The sequence below is a fragment of the Gossypium hirsutum genome, chromosome A11 (assembly GCF_007990345.1).
Source record: "Gossypium hirsutum isolate 1008001.06 chromosome A11, Gossypium_hirsutum_v2.1, whole genome shotgun sequence".
Classification (NCBI taxonomy): domain Eukaryota; kingdom Viridiplantae; phylum Streptophyta; class Magnoliopsida; order Malvales; family Malvaceae; genus Gossypium; species Gossypium hirsutum.
The window spans coordinates 5865968-5887744 of record NC_053434.1 but is presented as its reverse complement, the minus strand read 5'-3'; the positions used below and the strand labels follow the sequence as shown (position 1 = coordinate 5887744).

At 31.9% G+C, this 21777-nt stretch overlaps 3 protein-coding genes across 9 annotated transcripts; 1 reads left to right on the top strand and 2 right to left on the bottom strand.

Moving 5' to 3' along the window:
• The first annotated feature begins 1910 nt into the window (after positions 1 to 1910).
• LOC107924434 (TOM1-like protein 5) lies at positions 1911 to 8616 on the top strand. 2 transcript variants are annotated; one of them, XM_016854882.2, is made up of 12 exons: positions 1944 to 2349; positions 2861 to 2916; positions 4086 to 4198; positions 4350 to 4428; positions 4518 to 4616; positions 4711 to 4824; positions 5937 to 6094; positions 6484 to 6559; positions 6675 to 6760; positions 7321 to 7494; positions 7897 to 8233; positions 8477 to 8616. In XM_016854882.2, exons 3-11 carry the CDS (start codon positions 4098 to 4100, stop codon positions 8225 to 8227), a joined length of 1218 nt encoding a protein of 405 aa, XP_016710371.1. In that variant the 5' UTR covers positions 1944 to 2349; positions 2861 to 2916; positions 4086 to 4097; the 3' UTR covers positions 8228 to 8233; positions 8477 to 8616. The 2 variants fall into 2 exon arrangements, with proteins under 2 accessions (XP_016710369.1, XP_016710371.1); XM_016854880.2 differs by having other exon boundaries at positions 1911 to 2349; positions 7897 to 8616.
• Positions 8617 to 9718: 1102 nt separating this feature from the next.
• LOC107924340 (proteasome subunit alpha type-4) lies at positions 9719 to 11925 on the bottom strand. Its single transcript, XM_016854736.2, has 2 exons — positions 11777 to 11925; positions 9719 to 10743 (listed from the first exon to the last, which is right to left on the bottom strand). Exon 2 carries the CDS (start codon positions 10708 to 10710, stop codon positions 9958 to 9960), a length of 753 nt encoding a protein of 250 aa, XP_016710225.1. The 5' UTR covers positions 10711 to 10743; positions 11777 to 11925; the 3' UTR covers positions 9719 to 9957.
• A 2307-nt stretch (positions 11926 to 14232) lies between these two features.
• LOC107924377 (protein DYAD) lies at positions 14233 to 18394 on the bottom strand. Of its 6 annotated transcripts, none has more exons than XM_016854794.2 (10): positions 18290 to 18383; positions 18091 to 18156; positions 17955 to 18007; positions 16484 to 16839; positions 16033 to 16398; positions 15891 to 15948; positions 15728 to 15811; positions 15190 to 15536; positions 14994 to 15108; positions 14233 to 14813 (listed from the first exon to the last, which is right to left on the bottom strand). In XM_016854794.2, the coding sequence occupies exons 4-10, from the start codon at positions 16771 to 16773 to the stop codon at positions 14715 to 14717; spliced, it is 1359 nt and encodes a 452-aa protein (XP_016710283.1). In that variant the 5' UTR covers positions 16774 to 16839; positions 17955 to 18007; positions 18091 to 18156; positions 18290 to 18383; the 3' UTR covers positions 14233 to 14714. The 6 variants fall into 6 exon arrangements, with proteins under 6 accessions (XP_016710283.1, XP_016710285.1, XP_040936705.1 ...); XM_016854796.2 differs by having other exon boundaries at positions 17955 to 18003; XM_041080771.1 differs by lacking the exon at positions 18091 to 18156 and having other exon boundaries at positions 17955 to 18003; positions 18290 to 18394.
• Positions 18395 to 21777: the final 3383 nt, after the last annotated feature.

Below are 21777 nucleotides of genomic sequence, written 5' to 3'. Positions count from 1 at the left end.
GTGACTCAAAACCAAACCCAAACCATACCTAAATTAATAAACTTTCTAACTATCAAGCCAACAACTAGAGTTTCTTATACCTCTCTTCTTATAGTTGTTTAGTCTCATTTTTATTCCTTAGATTGCAGTTGAGTTGGTTATTTTGCACGAGAGTTGCAACTTTATTCTTTAAAGGAAGGTCTTAAAACTTACATTTATCCGACAAGATTTTATTTAAAACACTTGTTGTTCTACTTTTTGTTAGATTTAGCTATTTGTCAAGTTGCAATGTTTACCTTGCAGCGTCAAATGAAATATTGTTGTAGGTAAAAATCCCCTTTAAATCGTTTATTCTTTAAGCTTTAAACTTATTTTTTTGAGTTGATATATTTATTTTAAATAATATATTTAAAAATTTATTTAATTTATTGATTGAGTCTTATCTCAATTTATATTGGCATTGTTATAATGTAAGAAGACGTAGATTCGAGTGTTCTGAAACGCTTTATCTTTTTATTTAAAAGTTAAGAAGAATTATGAATAATTCTAAGTATTATATTAAAAATAACAAATATAATAAAAGTATATAATAAGATTTATGCTAAAAATTATTATTTTATTTATAAATTCAATTTAAAATCTATATCAACATACTTAGAATTAAGAAAAAAAGAAAAAAAAAAGAGTTAGTTCTAAACTTTCGGGGAAATCGACCCTGAACAAATATGTTAAGCTTAATATTTGACAAAATTTTCATTTAAAGTCGTTTACCTCCTTAAATAAAAATATACATTAAATAATAATATCTATATAATTCTTTTATAATATATTAATTACATAGAATTTTTAAAAATATATAAAAAAAACTTAATATATTAAAAATTCAAAGTAAAAGCTTAAAAAATTATATAAAATAAATTTAATTTATGATATTTTTATATTATATAAACGGGATAAATATTAATATTATACATGAACTTTGATCCAATGTGCAATGCCATATATGAACTTTGATTTTGTGCAATTTTATATATAATTTTTTTAATTTGAATTAATTTTCACAAATCACTAATAACATTATTGAATTAGTACCATTTTACATTGCTATATTTACATATACAAATAATTATGTTAATTTGATATGAAAATAAATAAATGTATTTATTCATTTTAATACATGTAATTGAATCAAAATAAAAAATTTATGTATATATAAATCATAATTCAAGTTTTACTTGTATAACTACACTAAATCAAAATTCATATATAAATTTAATATTTATCTCAACATTATTCATCCTCGTAGAAAATATAAATAATTTAAAAATAAATATATTCAAATTAAATGTTGATGGAGGTTGACCGGGTTTAATTCTAATCAACATCATTCAACACTCAACAAATGGTCAATGCTTATATGACTTTTATGCCACATGTAGTTGAGTGATTGAACTATGTTACTGTTGACTAACTATTGATTGACAAAAATACCGAAGTGAAAAAAAGTAGTTTAAGTATTAATTTTGACTAAAAAAATTTAAGTACTAAAATTATCAATAAATATTTAATTTATTTAAATTTTAATTAAAAATGTGACTTTTCAGCAAGGGTGATGATTGAAGCAAATTGTGCAATGAAATCCTAATTTATGTACTATTTTCGAAAAAGAAAATAGGTGACCAACTGTGGAAAACACTATAGTTTAAGCTTTTAAGTAATTTTACTGACTCCTTTAAAAAAAATAAATTATTTATTCAACTGAAATTAAATTAATTTGTGATATTAATATTTTAAATTTTTATGGAAAAAGGTGTATATATGTTAATTTTTACATGAGAACGTTATTAATTAATTATTTGTCGAATTTATTTAATTTTAATTAGGAAAATCTTTTTATTCATTGAATGGTTGAGACTTAAAAAAGAGAATTATTTGACACGCGTAAAAGAAAAATAAAAAGAAATAATAACGAACACAGCTCACCTTCAAGTGACATTAGACTTACCCAGCAAGAGACGCTTTTTAAGGAAGCTTTGGACAGCCCCTCATGGGGGCATGGCGGTGCTGCTACAAGCTTCAATCAATCAGCCCAAGCTTTAAAAAAGAAACTTCATTTTATCCTTTCTGTAGTAATTATTTTATCTGCAAAATCCTATCTGCAAAATTCTTAAATTTATATTTTATTTATATATTAAGCTAATAATAAGCTTTACCATTTAACATTGCTATAAAGGCAAGAAAAGAACGAGAAATCTCCAATTTTTTTCCCTTTTTCTGGTAAATTGATCCTTTGCTTCGTCTTTCAGTCTTTGCCTTCTAGGGTTTATCACTTGTTCCTAAGCTTCCTTTACGTCGTTTTCGTCTTTACAGGTATGTCGTGGTCTGGATTTCTGAAATTAGATCTCTGTTTTTCTTTTTCTTTTTTTTTATGAGAATTTATACTTATACTTGGTTAGAAAGATATATAAGATTGGAAGTATTTGAGATCTGCACCTATTTAAGTGAAGGAATGGCTGAATTAAACTCCAGTAGTAAAGTATGACATAACAGAAGAGAACGTTAGAGTAGATCCAAGATTTTTGCCTTTTATTATTCATATTACTTTGTTTCCTGTAATTTTGTTATTTGTCCTTTAGTGTTATAATTCTCACGAAAATAATCAGTTCAAGTCAAGTTACTTAGTTTGAGAATTAAGTGTGTAGGAGAATGTATAATTTTTTAATATAAGCTGATTTTCCCAATTAACTCTTTTCTTTGGAGGAATTATGTGTTTCTCTTAGATATATATATATATACACGATGATGCTGATGATGATTATTTCCATTGGCTTGTAATATCTCTACTTTAATGTATTCCTCAACTGAGATTTGTTGTTTGCAGAGTAACGAATGAAACTGTATGCAATTCAGAGTCACTGCTAGCAAGGAAAAGAACCGGTCAGTCTATTTTCTCTCTTCTCTTATCGGACGTGTGTATGGTTACTCCAAGGAGTTGAGGAGTTCATTAACTAAGTGAACGAACCTCTACCATTGATTTGCTTATTCTTAAGGCCTTTCTTTCTATTGCATTGGTGCATGCGGTTCTATCGTGTGATTTAATTGCCCAGTTTACTTTTTCCAAGACCATTTTTTGAGTTCTGCATTTGTGTTTGAGAACTCCTTTAAGTTTTATGTTCTGCTGTGTGAAATACCAGATTATTTATATGCTATTCGCACTCACAGCACATATTCATGTACTATGTATGGTTGTGAATACTTACGAAGTGGTTGCGGACTATTCTGAAAACCAGTTCTTATTATTTATACAATGAGTTAGTTCAGCATAGGTTTACATGAGATGGGAATGCCGGTGTTAATGGCGAAAGAATTAACAGATACATAAAAAATGTAAAATCTGTTGTTATTTTCTATTAAGAGTTGGTTCTACCATATTAATTTCAATACCGTTAAGTGCTATTGAAAATTCTATCAACAGTTTTCAACCAATCAGCTTGGTTAAGTAAAAATGGAGAGCAAAAAAAGCACAGGACTAATAAATACCTTAAAGTTGGGGACCATGCTGCTAGTGTTTTTTTTTGAAGCACTGTTTCTTTATATATATGTGTGTGTGTGCATACCTTAGACATTTGTATTACCTGATAACGTGTAGATAATACTTCAAGTCCACTAATAAATTTTCAGAGTGATAAAAGTTGCTTCTTCAATTGTCATAAACATTAAAATGACTGAGGTATCTGTTACTAACCCAATGTCATACGTCCGGAGATTACTGTTTAATGTTTCCCAACAAAATTGTACTTTCCAATAAGCACATGACAGATGTGAAGTGCTAAATGCCTACAAATTTGAATTATATATTATAGGCATAATCTGCAGCATGCCAAATACATGAACGGAAGGCTTTAGTTTGAGCTACTTATTTTCATCTGAGTTTTGTTTTAAAGATGGCTTTATAACTTAGGTTTGGAAGTTTATCAGTCCTTCTGATTTCTTAATATGTATATGCTGTGATCTGCTTGTGTATTTTTTCCATCCTTACCTATTCATGTTGTATTTTGGGTTGCTATCGGTGCTCTTAAATTTCTATTTGTTTTATTTATATTCAGAAATAAGCAGAGATGGCTGCTGAGCTGGTCAATTCTGCCACAAGTGACAAATTGGCTGAGATGGACTGGGCAAAGAACATTGAAATTTGCGAGTTAGTTGCTCGAGATCAAAGGTAGATTTATTTTCCTTTAGTTTTTTATTTATGTTGAAAATGGTCACTAAGTTATGTTGAAATTGGCGCTACAATTCAGTCTTTTGGGTTGCCTTCATTTCATTAGAGTTCTTCTTTTCCTTGGTTTTGTGTTTTTCTTTTTGTAATACAGGCAAGCTAAAGATGTTGTTAAAGCAATTAAGAAACGATTGGGGAGCAAAAACCCAAATACTCAATTATACGCTGTATTGGTTAGTATACCCTATTTTTGCTTAATGACAATATGACATTATGTTATTTTATATATGGTAAATACATTCTCTAACACCTACTTTTGCAGCTATTGGAGATGTTGATGAACAATATTGGTGAAAATGTTCATAAGCTGGTGATTGATACAGGCATTCTCCCAATTCTTGTGAAGATAGTCAAGAAAAAGGTGTGAACTTGTTCCATTTCTAAAAACTATTTGCTTTTCATGGGTTTTTTTAACAATTATATTGCTCTTCTTATTATTCTTTCTTTTGTTGCAGTCGGACTTACCAGTGCGAGAGAGAATTTTTTTGCTTTTGGATGCTACACAAACATCTCTTGGTGGTGCTTCTGGAAAGTTCCCTCAGTACTATTCAGCATACTACGATCTGGTGGTAGGTACAGACATGAAACATGTGTAACCCTCATACGTTGTACATTTTGGTGGATTAGAGAAAAAGTATCCTCTAGGAACCCTGTGCTAACTTTATGAGTTGTACACAATTTAAAAGTCTTTTTCTTCATTTGACATAATATTGATGTTATTCAAAGCGTTTACGAGGTTTGGTTTGATCATATGATTGCTGCTTTTTATACGTTTGTTGTTTATGTTTTTGAATAGGAGGTTTGTAACTTAAGTATACACTCTTGACTCTTCATGAGGGTATAGTAGTTTAATAGTATGGGTAGGTATGTTGTTGGGACTTGGGAGTGCTGCTGTTGAGATTTTTGTACTTACTTCTTGATTGTGGTGGAACAGTGAGGGCGAGGGCCTTCATTACTCTTTGTCTTTGAAGTCTTTTGGCCAAGTTTAACTAATTATTTCTCAGTAATTTAATTTTTCTCATTTTTCTCTAAGCAAATTGGTTTTGCTTGTTTCACCTTTCTTTCTTCTATTTCGTTTATTTTACGTGGATTCTTCTCCTAAGCCTTCTCCTCAACCTACATTATAGATAAACTTCCTCAATATAAATGCACTAAAAAATGTCTGCAGCTAATTCACTATCTTTGACCCTCATTTTTTTGTCGGCTAGCAACATCTAAACTGTGTTATTTCCTTGATTCCTTGTACATTTTTACAACCCTTTGCTCATCAAAATGCTAAGAAGTTGGTCCTATTCATGGGCTATATTGTGAAAGTTTCAATATCTAATTATAGTTACACCATAAATGATATATTAGGGCATGACTAGATGTTTAATTGTTTCTTCTTAGCTTTCTCAAAGCATGGTTATGAAATGAACAGCTTGGTGCATATGAATTTACCCCAACTTCAGTATTTCATATTGCTTTCCATTTTCAAAAAGTGTGCTTATGCTTCATAAGGTGTTTCATCAAATAGCAGTTATACTTCAATACTAATGTTTTAACTTGTTTTCCTGACTGTTTAAACTCCTGCATAAGTGATTTTCTCTTGTTTGTTCTTTACAGCACACTTAATTAGCACAGATACATCGAAAGTGAATATATCAATAACTGCATGTTTCTATTTTTTAAATCCTTCCAGAGTGCTGGAGTAGAATTTCCTCAAAGGCCTCATGCAACACCATCAAATCCACCTACTTCACAACCAATTAAAAGTAATACGCTTAATGGTGAACTTGCCTCCGCCAGACAAGAGGCAGTTGCAAAGGAAGCAGAGCCTCAGATTGTTCCCGAGTCCAGGTAACCCCCCCCCCCAAAAAAAAAGTTTTTGTGTGTTATCTTGTGGAAAAAAATTACTATTTATTCCATGTGAATTTGTTTTTAGCAATCCATTGTGCCAAAGGTTAAAACATGAACTAAATTCTACCTTACTAAAAAAATAACTCCTTGGAATATAGACACCATACGACCACATTTGAGCTTCTTTCTTTGCTGTCTAAACTCTAAGATGCTTATTCATTTTTGGAGCAGTTGGGATTTGTTTGTTTTTGGGCTATATCTGCACAAGTTTCTGTCAAAATTTAATTTTATGCTTGCTATTTGCTAAATAGATTGACAATGCATTTAATATGAGATCTTGTCTTGCCTGAAAAACAAAATTCCTCAAGTCTATTTTTCTCTTGCCACAGTATTATTCAGAAGGCTAGTAATGCGTTAGAGGTTTTAAGAGAAGTCCTTGATGCAGTTGATGCTCAAAATCCTGAGGTATGGGTGATATTTCCTTGCTTTATTATTGATGTATTTTATTATCCTCAGATGCATGTATGAAAATATGAGCCTGGATATGCCATTTTTGACTACAAAGATATGTTTCTTTTAGGCTGCGAAGGATGAATTTACACTTGACCTTGTGGAACAGTGTTCATTCCAGAAGCAACGAGTGATGCATCTTGTGATGAGTTCTAGGTAAGGCTGTTATGAGCACAGTAGATTTTGGGTTTTAATAAGTCATCATCCGTTGTGTTGTACATGTCCATGAATAGATGAACAGAGAGAGGAAGGGACTTTTACTTTCTTTTAAGTTCCTTTATTTGAATGGCAAGGGACCAATGGGTACATGTGCTGGCTATATTAATTTTTACTCCCAAGTGCTAGGGTAGACTAGGTGGCATGCAGTAACGTATAAAAGTGATTATTTGGATGAATGGATATGGGGAGTCTAGGTATGTACAAAGTTGCTTGCAGTTTCATGGAAATCAAAATTTCAATGATTCTTTATAGTTCATTGTATATATGATCATATGCTAGTTATCCCTAGCTTTAAGATTATTATTTTTGAAGTGGAATTACTTCCTACACCCAAGCAAATTCTAAGCTAATTGTCCAACTTGGAGATTATTTGTTTCTTGTCTTCAAAATGCTAGGATGCATGTGGCAAATTCATTATGTTTTTTAATGCAAAATGCATATAGAAGTCCACTATTATGGTATTGTAACTCTGTTGGATGCTGTCTTTTTATATTCAGGGATGAGAAGGTGGTTTCTCGAGCAATTGAATTGAATGAGCAACTCCAGAATGTTCTTATCAGACATGATTCTCTTCTCTCTGGGAGGACTACTGTTTCTAGTAGGCCGCCATCAACTCTTAATCATTTCAACCATGAAGAAGAGGAAGAGGAGCCTGAGCAACTCTTTAGAAGGTTCGTCTATCTTTCCAAGATTCTATCTGCTCGCTGTTTGAGATGACTATGTTAGGTTGGTCGATGAATTCTCTCAAAAGCTTAATAAAAGATGAATGGTTAATGTTTTGCAAGAGGACCCGTGTATAAAATGAAGTGGATGCTAGAGAAGGATTAGAGAAGCAATAAAACACAATAGGCAACAAGACAGTAGGTTCCAGATTCGAACTTGAGTGTTATACCTTGTTATTTTGGAATTTAGATCATCAATTTCCCAAAAAGCTGAACTATTCCATTCTAGTTCTAACAGATGGAATAGTGATGTATAAAGGGATAAAGTTTTGGTACTCTATAGTTCTTGCAGATCATTGTTGGTTGTATACATTGATGAAATTGTTTTGTTTCAACTGCAAAACTTTATAGGATACGAAAAGGGAAAGCATGTGCAAGACCGGAAGATGAAGAGTGCTCTAGAGAGCAGCCACACGTGGGATTGTATGGATCAAACATTCTGGGAGAAAAAGAACGGCTAAACCGTCCACTTATTCGACCATTGCCTTCGGAAACATCATATGAAAACAATGGACATCCTTCAGCTGTTGCAATTCCTCCCCCTCCTGCAAAACACATTGAGAGAGAAAGGTACTTTCAGGAGAAAAAGGTTGACGGTTCTGCTGTGGCTGGTCATATGAGAGGCTTGTCATTACACAGTCGTAATGCTAGCAGTTCTCGTAGCTCCGATTTCAGTGACTAACTAGAGGTAGGTGCCTTTCCGCAATTTCTGTTTGCAAAATATCTTGGTTTTTTCTTTGAATGGAGATGGATTTACATTGCCGATGCTGTCAGTTGTCAGTTGAAAGAACCTCAAGATATTTTAATCATGTAAAGTGTCGTTACAGTCGGAGCCTTTCTAATTCAGTGTCCTTTATTGCTCGTCTGGAAGGTGACCGACTGTTCCTTTGAGTCGTGGCGTCTGAGTTTTTCACAATCCGTCTGTTTGTAGGAGTGCTTGTAAAGAGGATTCCTTTCCAACATTTTTGAGTACGGACTCTTTGATGGCATGGCTATTATCTTGGACTCTTTAGTAAATGCACAGTTATGATGGTACCCAGACACGGACCTTCATATTCTTTTTTTCTTAAATTCGACCATGGCTTTATATTTGATCATGAGTATAGAGAATGAACTTTTTAAATATACAAAAAGTCATTTGGTAAATTCAGTATACGTGTTATCTGTGTATCTGACATTTCCGAGTACTCTTCAATAATATAAGATTATGCACGGGTTAAAAGCTTCGCAAACGAGGGAGGAGAGAAGAATTTAGGGTTGTTAATTAATAATCAATAATTTTCTAGTAACACTAAATTATTAATTACCACATGAAATTTATGATATGGAGACCATACTTCAATTTAGGGTATTCTTCTTCTAAGTAGACAGACTTGGTAAATTGTTTGTAAATATTTATAAATTTTTTATTTAATATTTTGAGCCTTGTTTTGTATTCATGAGGCTTTTATGTAAATGTTTACACTTAAGAAGCTCAATAACTTATAAGTTTCAAAGTCATTATTAGATATTTCAAAATTTTAAAATATCTGAAATTTTTTATTTAATGTAAGTCGGGTTAAATTTTTTTTTTAAATTTCAATTAGTGATCTTCAAATCGTAATTTAACAATTAATATGTTGATTGAAGGATTAATATCTATAGGAGTTGTTTTAATCCGTAGATTTATAACATTTAAAATTATTTAAAAATATATATTTTTAAAAAAACTAGACTTTTTAATTCGTGTAGGTGCAGTAAACAAAAAAAACTGTATATCAACAAGTGATATAAATATAAAAATTTTAAATAACTATTTTATAATTTGTTAAAATTGAGCAACCAATTTAGGTGTATTTACCCATTATGCACATTATTTCAAATATTGAGGTGAAACTTAAACCTAACAGTTGAACCATAGACCTTACCATCGAATCATAGAGTATTTTGGTAAGGAACTATGCACAGTGAGGTAGTTAAAAGTTACATTTAGCTGATATATCTAGATAAATATGCCTATATATAATAAAAAAGTCAACTGTCATCTAAAACACAAGTGTCCAAAATTACATATAGCATTACATACCCAATCCGACAATAGTATACGATTATTTTCTAGGACCATGACACTAGATGTATATTCTTCAAAACATGTCACATACCAATCAAACTTGTACCCAAAGAATTATCCAGATAAAATGAAAACACCATTTTCTTCAGCACAACAAAATATCATAAAATATAGTCCAAGTCTAGTTCAAAGCAAGCAACATATCGATCCGACAGAGTTCTCAATTCCATTTTCCAGAGTATATAACAATAGCTAACCGACAGAGTTCTCAATTCCATTTTCCAGAGTATATAACAATAGCTAAAAACAAGACGATAAACTAGTTTCGGGAAAACGATGAATGGAAAATAAAGAAAGCTAACTCAAGAAGCCTCAGTGGCAGGTTGGGTCACTCCAAACTTCACCAACAACTTGCTCAGAGAATCAGGTGAGCAAACCTGGTACTTCACATTCCCAGAAGGTGTAAGAAAAACCTCAGCCAGTTCAAGTTTCTCCGAAGTAAGGCTGGTGCTGTCCATGGTTTTACTCAGCACCTTCAGCGCAAGTTGAACGGCTTCTTCCCTTGTGATATCGTCCTTGTAATCTTGTTTCAACATTGACTGAGCTGCTTGATTATTGGCACCGATAGCTGCAGCTTTCCATCCACTGTAGTTACCACTAGGATCACTCATGTAAAGTTGGAATCCGTAGTTCTTGTCCCATCCTGCAAAAAGAAATGAAACACCGAATGGGCGGAGACCACCAAACTGGGTATAACCCTGCTTTGTATCACAGAGAGATTGAACCAACTGTTCAACAGGCATTGGCTCTTGGTAAGCATATGTGTATCGTTGAGCTTGCACCCTAGCAGTGTTGATTAGGATGTTTGCATCGGACATTATTCCCGCCACAGCACAAGCAACATGATCATCAATCTTGTACATCTTTTCAGTAGATGTGGAGGTTTGAAGAAGCTTGGAAGTAACTTTCTTTTCACCAACCAAGACAACACCATCCTTTGATAATATTCCAATCGCAGAGCCAGCATTCCCAATGGCTTCCATTGCATACTCTACTTGGTAGAGACGGCCTTCAGGGGAAAAGATTGTTGTGCGGCTATCATATCTCCGAGACATTTTTTTGTTAAGGCTGACCTACACTTAAATTAACTAAAAACAAAAAAGGAAGGATAAAAAGACACAGTTAAACCATGATTTTTTCAAGTAAAAAGTGAATACTGTTGCCTTCTATCCAATCAAATACAATTTTATCACAGAAATTTCTTTCTTCACAAAGAGTTAACAGATTTCAACTTTAAGCAGCAAAACACCACAAATGCAACATCCACATCTCAAATTCATGCATCAAGAAATCAAGGAACGTGTAATGTGTAAATCATGCCTCCGACATGCCAAAACAACATCAAAGAAAACCCGATGATTTTCCAAAATCAATGTGCACAAACATGTACTGAGAGCAATGTTATATTTATTATATATATTTTCCTCCATTTTTGTTAATTTGAATCTGAGGCATTTAACCAGACCGCCAGTTCCGAGTAGCACCTATCCATTCCAAATCAAAGCAGTTCTCAATAGACCTTAAATTTAACTCATCTTAATCAAGCACATTATTTCTACCTACGATCTAAAGTATGAAGGTGTAAAGAAATATCACTTACAAGCCCAGACTTCTAATTCTCAATTAAAACTGTAAATCTTTCCAGCTGTACGGAAATTAAAAGTGACCAACCTTAAATCTATGAACAATGTATTAAAAAAAGAACATTACTTTCTTTCCTGAAAAATTAAAATCAGAGATCATGGGAAACTAAAATTAAGAAGAAAAAAGACCATAAAACACTCTTAGTCGGACAGCGTAGAATTAAATATCTTAAATAGATATTGATCTTCCTTGTTTCTTTCAAATTTTTTTCTCTCATCCCTTAAACATAATCATCAATTATCCCAAAATTAAACGATAGAAAAACCCTAACGCAGGAACCCTTAAGTTCCCGATCATGTAATGGAGCAGAAATATAGATAAATCAACAGCCATTTTCAAGTCGGAAGCGACAGTGTGAAACCTTCTTTCAGTGGACGGTTGCTTAAATTTCAAAAGAGATTCGAGCATCATCACAGACCGAAACAAGAACATTGACGAAGCAGACAAATAAATTTAAAAGAAAGAAGAAAGACTAACCTCAAGCGCTTCCGGACGGTGGATGAAGAGCAAGAGAGCAAGAGAGCAAGATTTTTATTTTGGGGGAAAACTTGGGAGAAGGGCAAGCCACTGACTTTACGCCTCGGTAGAGGTGGGCTGGGCCATGTTTCGGGTCTTAATTGGGTATGTCCATATCATTTCAGCCATGATCATTCTCTCTGGTCCATCATTAAAATTGATTAGGCGCGTTGCAGAGTTCGGTCAAATAATCGTCTACAAGGATCTAATCTAATTATGGTAGCATATTCAACCAATTATAGTAAGTTGTTGACGTGGCAACGTAAAATTTTGAAATTTGGCATGCATTGTTCATATCCTAAAAGTTGTCATATAATTGCTCAAACATAAAATGAAAATTACACAATACAACTATTATTAATTTCTTGATAATTTTTTCGTATTATTACCGATTTAATTAATTAATTTTGAAAAAAAATAATTTTTAATGTGAATTAAAAATACATATTAATTCCTAATTTGAATAAATTTTAACAAGAGTTTATTTTTAACTTGAATTAAAATTAGTCGGATTGAATTAATTTTCACAATAACTAATATGGAAACACAACAAATATGTTCTTAAATTTAATTATGTTATTCGTTTTATAGAAGAAAAAATATCAAATTTGGCAAGAATTAATTATTGAATAACCTATGTTATTAAATATTGCCAAGTTTTTAATGTTCATTAATTTTTATTTACATTAAGAATTAATTTTGACATGTTTTATACTGATAATGTAATTTTTTTTTGTGAATTATAAGAAGGGCAAAATCCTAACAACAACGCGATTAGTATAACTTAAATCCAAGTCGCACCTGAAACAGTGAACATCTTGACTATCAAACCAACACACGAGGTTCATACTGATAATATGTTCTTATTATATTTCGACAATAATATATTAAATTCAATCGTACGAAAACGTTAATTAATTCCTATGTTATAAACTGCAAATATTTACAGCATGTTTATAAGAAATAATTTTTTTTATTTGAAAATTTTGATTTTTAACAAAATTATTGAATCTAAATAATATTTATTTTTTATAAATAATAATTATTAAATTAACTAATTTCAAACTAAATATAATATTTACAAAAATGGAAATTAATTTTTGAAATAATGTTAAGATTGTAAGAATTTTAATGCATTATAATAACTTTAAAATGAACTCAATCTATTGGTTAGGTGTTCATGTTATTTGGGAATAATTTAAGTTTAATTACCAAATTGCAAAGATATTAACTTTAAAATGTTTTTAAAAGTTAATCTAAGTTTTATGAGAAACCATATTTAAATTTTTATAACAATTTTTCTTAACAATTTATTTTTCGTGGATGATAAAGCATTTTCTTAACAATTTTTAAGAAAAATAATTTTCTCAATTTTTTGCAATATTAAATTTCCCCCTTTAATTTATATCCATCATAATACAAACTATCATGATTTTAAAAATTAAGCATTCAAGTTATAATGTTTTTAATTTCTTAATCATATTATTTTGAATAGTAATAAATTATGTATCAAATTTTAAACAAATAAATATATTACATTTTAATTAATACACACAAATAATATGTGCATTGCATGGTAAAAAAGCTAGTAAATAAATTAAATTAAACAATTTCCAACTTAAGCAAGTTAAAGTACTATGGAAGCTTTATATTAAGAATCGGATTGTATTTTGTTCTTTCCATTAAAAATTGAGTAAATTGATTTATATACATTAAATCAAAGAATAAATTAGTCTTTTTATTAAATTTTCATCTATTTTTATTATTAAAAATAGGTCTTTGTACGTCAACATGACGTAATCCGCCTATTTTATTAGCCGCACTAATTTTTAATAGTACAAATAGATACAATTTTTAATAGAAAGGATCAATATGTTCTTTAAATTAACATATAAAAATTAATTTATTCATTTTTAAATAAAAAAAGTAAGATATAATTTAACTTCTAACATAAAATCTCCATGATACTTTTACCCAGCTTATAATTATAATTGCATTCCATGCTATCTGGTGTTGCTATCTATAAACACCCACTAACCCTACGCTCAAGCACGATCGGATCCCCATTACCAACGTCTTAATTACCTTCATGAGATTAAGAACCTTTCGGGGATGACCCAACTTGACCGCCTTTCCTGGAATTTGCACCAATTCGCTTTAAACCCAACACAAGGATATATAGATTTGTACTCTCTCCTGCGTTCACAATTTGGCTCCATGAATATTTCATGTTAGAGATGTGTTAATCATAACTTCAAAAACAAAAAATTGAGGCATAGATCCACCATTTGCAAATAGAGTTTTAGCTCGAGAAACATTTGTTACTATTGCGACATCTAGTAAGGCACAAAAGTGATGAGAGATTATGGGTAAAATTGATTCTGTATAAAAAAATTTATTCACCATTTGATCTTTATAAAAAAATCACCTCAATATTGGTTCTTGAAATAGCCATAGCCGTCTCATGTGGTTCCCCAAAGAGCAAATTTGGGGTTCATAGTAAAGGCACATTTAGTTATGGTTGATACAAACCACCGGAGCAACAATAATCCATATCTATATATATTTTAAATATATGCCATTCTACAGAAATCTATACTCGGAAAAGATGTTTCTACTCTAAAGAGCATCATATTGACAACCTGCAACTCACAAATATTAAGTGTCATGTTTTTGTAGGTTAAAGGTCTGATACGGTGCCACAGATGTAGTGTATCAGAAAGTGCAGGGGGCTCAGCTTCAGTCTGTGAGTCCTATACAAAATCTAAATCCTACTTAATATAAATGTTAATTTAAGCTATCCGAAAATATGGGAGATGGAGGGTTGGTGGGGAAGGGGCGTTGCGGGATTCAAATGTATTTCTCCACTCAGTTCTATCCATGCAAAGTTGATGAGAATTTACTGCCTTGATTTCTGCAGAACGCTAACCGCACTTGAAATATCTGTCAGCTGTTGCTTAATTTTAGCTTTCCACTTCACCAGGTCCTTCAACATTTCCTGTCAAAGAGGAGATTCCAAATTGGCCCTTCATCGCATAGCAGAGTATACTCACATGACATGCAAATCCACATGCAAGACTAAACATTTACATGCATCTCTAAGGGTACCTATGCATCCAATATGCACTGTTTTATGTGTCTTATTTTTTTCTAAAAGAAAAACTTTGTTTGACATCACCTGAACCAGAAGCAAATTATCAAGATCTGACTTTGAATTGGCAGTTACAGAAGAATCAGGTGTCACATTAGCTTGATCTTCCCCTTGCCTCCTTGGTGCTAGCTCCTCCACATTGCTGTTTACAAAACAAAAGAGAGTAGCTCCAACGTTAAACACATTAATCTTATACCAAAATTGGTCAAATAGCTTTTGTTACCTCATTATTTTAGCCATTTCTTCATTAATCATGTCCAGATCTTGAGCACAAAAAGGGCCCTCAAAGGGGCTATGACCAGGTCTTGGCCATGCAAGTGGGGCCAGATCCGTCTCTTGAACTGCATCCTGGCCAAAATTAATCAGCTCAGGATTGTCTATCCAGGGTGACAAGTTACCCCCTTGAAAATTGTCCAGGTTGGTGCTCTCTAACCAATCTTCCCATCTTTCAGAAGCTGGACTAAAGATAGGGCATTGCTTTGATGCCTGCAGACTACTCAATGAATTTGAAATTGCCAGCATCTGCTGCTCAACTCTAGTTTTCCATGTCATCAGTTCTTTGCACATATTCTGCTTGCAAAAAGGTGAGAACTAAGAGCTCTTGGCACTAGGTAGTTTCAGATATAGGCGTGCACAAAATTACTGTCTTTTAATAAGGACAAGTTTTTAAATAACTTCAAAACATTACTTTCTACGTTATATTTAGCATATGTAGGATTGTCAGAAATTTATTTATTGGAAAAAGGTTATTGTTACCTTACCTGCATACCATTCAATGAACTTGCAAACTCCATTACGCGCTCATCTGTCTTTGCTTTCCATTTCAGCATTTCGTTCTGCATCTCCTGTACAACAAAGAATTCGGGATCAGCAACTTATCATACCGTTGGAATTAATTTCATTTTGAACTATAATGACATTCACCTCAATTGAATTTGCTTGATCTTGCTCTTGCTGCTTGGATACCAGCTCCTGCATATCTCTATTTACAAAGAATAGGGGGTACTTGAGATGCTAAAACATCAATAGCTCCATCTTTAAATAACAATTACTTTATTGTTCTCACCTCTTCAGTTTTACCATTTCTTCATTAAGCAGATTGAATTCTATGGCACCAGCTGAAACATGATTGGGAGCTGCAACAGGTTTCTGCCAAAATGGGGAGATCCCAGCCTCCTTTTGCTTGTTGGCCAGGTCAGCATTCTCCAGCCAATACTCCATCACTCCACTGGTATTGTAACAACGCCGAAACCTATCAGTACCTCCAGGTGCCACCTTTCCATCAATGTGCTTCAGCAGATGGTCCAATAGCCCAGTATCACCAATAAGTTTACGGGCTGCCATTCTCAAAGCAGGCCGAGATATTGGATTCTCAAACACAGCCCCTTCAGCCTTCATGATCTCTAACATGCTTTCTTCAGCTAGATTATACCTTCAATATTTGTACCATATATAAGAAAAATTTTAGCATAAACAGAAGACGAGAAAACTAACTGGTGAGTAACCAAGGCTTTCACCTTTCAGCAGACCATCTCTCTACAGTATTTTTATGTTTGTTTTGCTTGCCCTTGTTAGGACCATTACTTAAGCTTTGTTTCCCACATCTTGCAGCTTTTTCTTTTCTCAGTTGGTTGGAGGAAAGGCATTTTCTCTTCCGTACTTCTGGGCATGAAATCAACATAGTTTTCACATGCTTTTTATCATCTTCATCATATTCTTCCTCAATTTTTCCAGGCAACGATTTGGCAGTGCTATCTCCTTGAGAATTTAGGAATTTAACTTGCCGGCAGACACCCCGCTCTGCCATCCCGGATCAGTCCAGTTTAAACCAAAAAAAACCTTTCTTAGATCTTTCAGCTACTTCAGCACAGTTCTGAAACACCACCATGTACAATTACAAACAACACTAAGAAATTTGTCTAATGCAGCCAGCACCTTTTCTTAACACGAAAAGCCACAGAATAAGACCAACATTGAGTCCAAAAATCAACATCCTATTTGAAAAATGAACTGGGGAAAATTTTACGGCCTTTACCAGTTTTTATTTCCTAATCAATTACTCACACCTTATCAAGAGAAGTTGGTAACATTTTCAGTTTTAATCACATTGCAAAATAAGCTCATATATTTCACCCAAAATCATGAGAATCCACAATTTAATATCAAATAACTAGTAGATTCCCATCCAAGATAAATACAAGTAACACAAAGTGTCACTTTCAACTTTCTACTCATCCAATTCTAAGAGAAAGCTTAAAAATCAGGTTGTCTAAAAAAGTATTCATATTAGAAAATAAACCACCACAGTTCATAAAATTTAGAAGTACTGTATCTTTACTAATCCATGCTAATCCCATGTTTCAAACTAAAAATTTGATACTCCCACCACCACTAACAGGTTCCGTATAGATACCCCAACTCTAGTTATCCAAAATCTCAGCCTCGTATTTTATTTTCTTTCAGTAATTAAATTCAAATATCTGCTAAGCCAACAAAGCTTTGTCCCTCACATCCAACCTGAGCCCATTGTCGACTGTAAGTTAATTGACTCGCCGATGGTGCTTTTCAATTAATCAACAGGTTCTAGAATCAAAAGTCAGCTTCTTCACTGAAAATACTCAACTTCCAGTGTAAAAGAAAACCAAAATCAAGGGCGTGGCTAAGTACATCAAGGAAAATGTTCGAAGAGAACTATTTGGCAAATAATATCACGTCTTGGGCACCAGAAAAGTCGATGCCAAAAATAATACATTTTACCTTAGAATGGCTCATGGGGAAATGGATCAAACAATAACAATTATTTTTTTTAAAAAAACCTCAAACATCAAGCATACGATCCTGACTCTTATTTTCCTTCATTTTTCCCCCTCTTTTGTCATAGCAACCAAGCACATAAAGCATTTAGCTTTGAGGGGAATAAAAGAAAAACAATAGCAGAGGAAGCATAAGAAACGAGAAATTACGGCGGCGGCCAAAGAAGGGACTTACCTTGAGAAATTATGAGTTGTAGCACCGACATTCAATCCATTCTAAAACCCTAACTTCATTTACGGAGAAGAATGTTAAATAAAATCAAAAATAAAATAAAAAGAGCCTTAAAAATTAAAGAAGAAAGAGAAAATACCCTTGTGATTTTGGGATCAGAGACAGAAAGCTTTCAAAAATGCCAAAAAGAAGGGGAAAAATAAAACTGAAAGCAAAGTTGAACAGGCTCAGGTTTTAACATTTTGGCCGAAAAATTCTATTATCGAATATATCAATCCTACTAAAACCTTAACCGCCAAAATTCCTAAAAACCCTTTTCTATTTATTTTAGTAATTACCTTTTTCATTTTATAAATATATGTATCTCTTTGCCTTCCAACTTTGTAATATTGAGAACTTACTTCAGATTCCGCGAGACGTAGCAATATCTGATTAGTACACAGATTTTTCACTAATTCATTTAAATAGGAAAAAATAATATTTTTCTAACATAGAGTTTGTGCGGTGCAGTGGGACCAGACTTTCCTTTTTTTTATAAATATATATGCTCTGCATTTATTTTTAACTTAATATTTTTTTATAACCCCTTCAAGTCAATTTTATTTTCTAAGTCTAATCTTTTCACTACTTATCCCTCACAACAATATGGTGTTTAGTATTTGAAATGTGTTTTCTCCCTTATCTGATTTAAATATAGGGTTAAATCATTTTACCTTTTTTTTTTGAATTTTTTCTTATCACAAGTTAATTTTAGATATTTTAAAACTATAAATCTCAAGTCATTGTAAGAAAATTTGTCAAGTTTAAGATAAGAAAAATTATCAAATTTAAAGATTAATTTAAAAAAATTCAAAAATTAATTTAGATAAAAAAATTAAGTTTAAATGTAAAAATTGTTTTCAAGTTCATATAAAATATTTTTTAAAACATTAGTTCAAAATTTTGATTTCTTATTTTAGTCAAAGTTTACGTCATTTATCATTTTGATTACCATTTTTAAAATTAAATTTAGCAATTAACCTTCTAAAAATATTAAATTATCTTTAAATACTAAAACATTAATTTTAAGATAAATTATATAAATAATTACTTAACTACTAAATATTTTATTTTAGACCCAAAACAAATTTATAATTTAAACACCCTTGATTATTTCCGATAAAATCAATATCGAAAATACTACATGGATTTTTCTTTTAAATTTTGATTTTGCACGCGTACCTCACTAACAAGCCCCTCTAGCTCCAACCCTTCTCCAGGCTTCTCAAAGTCGTACTTTTTACCAAACACAGTGGCCATCACATTGTTCAAAGACCCAAAATGAAGCACCCTTCTTGTAAGAACTTCACCTTTGGCTTCCATTAAACACTTTAGCTCTTCGACCATTTTGGCACCAGTCTCACGCCTGAACCCTTCAAAGCCGGTGATTCTCTTCGACTGAACAAATGGGTGGCTGAGATACGCCTCAAGTTCCTCCAATACTCACCGTATGGAGCGAAACCCATTGCCCTATGAAACAACAGCTCGTAGGCTGACTCCTTCACCGGTCTATAAGCAAAAGCTGAGTTGTTGTTGTCGAGGATATCCCTCGCGATCTCAAGGTCATTGGACACGATAAACCGAGCGAACCCCACGGAAAAAGCCATTAACTTCACTGTTTTAATAGTTTTAGCAAGTTTAGCCAGGGCTCGGTGAGGGGTGGCACCGGTGAATACTGTGAGCAATCCAAGAAGTGGGGAACCGAGTGGACCAGGGATGGCAACACTCGCCTTGGACCTATAACCAGCCCATGCAGAACCCCTTGGTGAAAGCCACAACGCAACTATTCCAACCAATAGAACAGCCCACACAAAGGCTTCAAAACTCAACAAAGGTGATTGAAACAACTGCGAACCATGCTCAAGTGACATTTTTGGCACTTCCTCTAAGATGGATATTCAACAAAAACTTATTTTGAAAAGTGCAGAAGCAATTTTTTGAGAGCTTTATAGTAGGGGAAATAAAGAGTTGCTTGGGCAGTGTAAGAGACAATGAGTTGAAGAGAAGGGATTTATTGTTGTATCTTCCATTTTCTTCTTGATTTCCCACGTCTTCCCTTCCAAATTCCTTCTCTTTAACTGCTGCATTTCTCTTACACCAGAGACTCACAAATGTAAATGTTTGGGTTATACTTCATTCAAATTAAATTAAAAGTTGGGACTAAAATGATAAACTTTTTAAAATGAATAACAATGACATAAATTTTAATTCAATTACGTGGAAAATAAAAATTTAAAAGAAAAAATAAATGTTGAGATTTTTGTTTGTGATTATAAAAAATGAGGTGTTTAAATTGTAAACTTTTTATTGGGTGTTTAAAACGAAAATTTTTTAATAGTTAAGTCACTATCTATGAAATTTATCCAATCTTTTAATAATACTAGTATGTAACTCGACAGTAAAAAAGTTCATAAAAAGGAAATTAGAATAGTGTCCACGTGATTGGCACCCAGGATGTTATATTTAAAAATTTATTGTATTAGTTAATGTTTTCGTTAAAAATAAATAATTAAATTTTTTTATAAGATTAATGGTTAAATTTAATTTTTTTTAAATGTTGAAGATTAAATTTAACTAAAAATGGATCAAATTGATAAAAAAATATAGACAGTGAGAATAAATTTGACACTTTGCTTATTTTCATTGCAACCAATTAAATCCTCAAATATCTATATTATTATTTAAGTGTACGATGAAGTTAATGTCATAAATCAACTTGACACCAACTCGGTCAATAAAAATTTTAAATTAACCGGTCAATGAAAATTTTAAATTAATTTTATATATTTTTAATAAACGAGATATTAATAGACGTGTTGTATGTAATTTTATATGTTAAATTTTTAATCAATTTTTAAATAATATATTTATAATTATTCTTACCTATCATTGATACTTATAATTTCTTTTAATTTTTAAATAATATATGAATTCGGAACTATATAAGAAAATATATTATAATATTAATTTGAAAAAATAAATAAAAAATTAAATAAAGCAACATGCATCGTGAATATTCACATAAAAAATGATTTTAAAAGTATTTACTTTACATTATATAAAAAATTAAAAATATCGTAATAATTACCTCATTATAAATTAAAATAATATTGGATCAGTGGGGGAGAAAGAAGAAACTCGTTGGGCTTATCACAAATTTTGTCTTCATATATGAATGTATTAATCCCCCGACTTACACGTTTTGAATTTTATTGGAGGCTTGGATTCTGGTCCAAGTCAGCGCCGATTGGTCAATTTTTGTTCTAGACTTTGGTTTCAGTTTCATTATTATTATCGGAGTACGGTACATTGCAATTCAACCTTCATTCTTCTCACTTGGATTCCTTTGGGGTCACTATCAACTATTTATTTCTTCTCTGAAAAAGACCCATCACAGAACGAGAGAGATCAATTGAGAGATGGGCAAAAAAAACATGTAGAGAAAGAAAAAAGAAAAAGAGATATGATGTTTTTGTGAAGAAAGAGATGAGAAACGTGTGTTACTAATGGTAAGTTGGAACAATTTTTAAAGTTTTAAATGGAAAATATTTAGAGATAAAAGTATTGTAGAGGTTATTGTATTAAAGGTTAAATTGTATTTTGTTCTCTTTATTTAAAAAATAGTTAAATTTGTCCATGTATATCAAATCAAAAAAGCAAATTAATCATTTTATTAAAAATTTGTCATTATATGTCAGAATGAGGCATACGTGTTATATCATATGTAATTGTTTGATTATTCTATCAGCAACGCTAGTTTTTAACAGTAAAAATGAATAAATTTTTT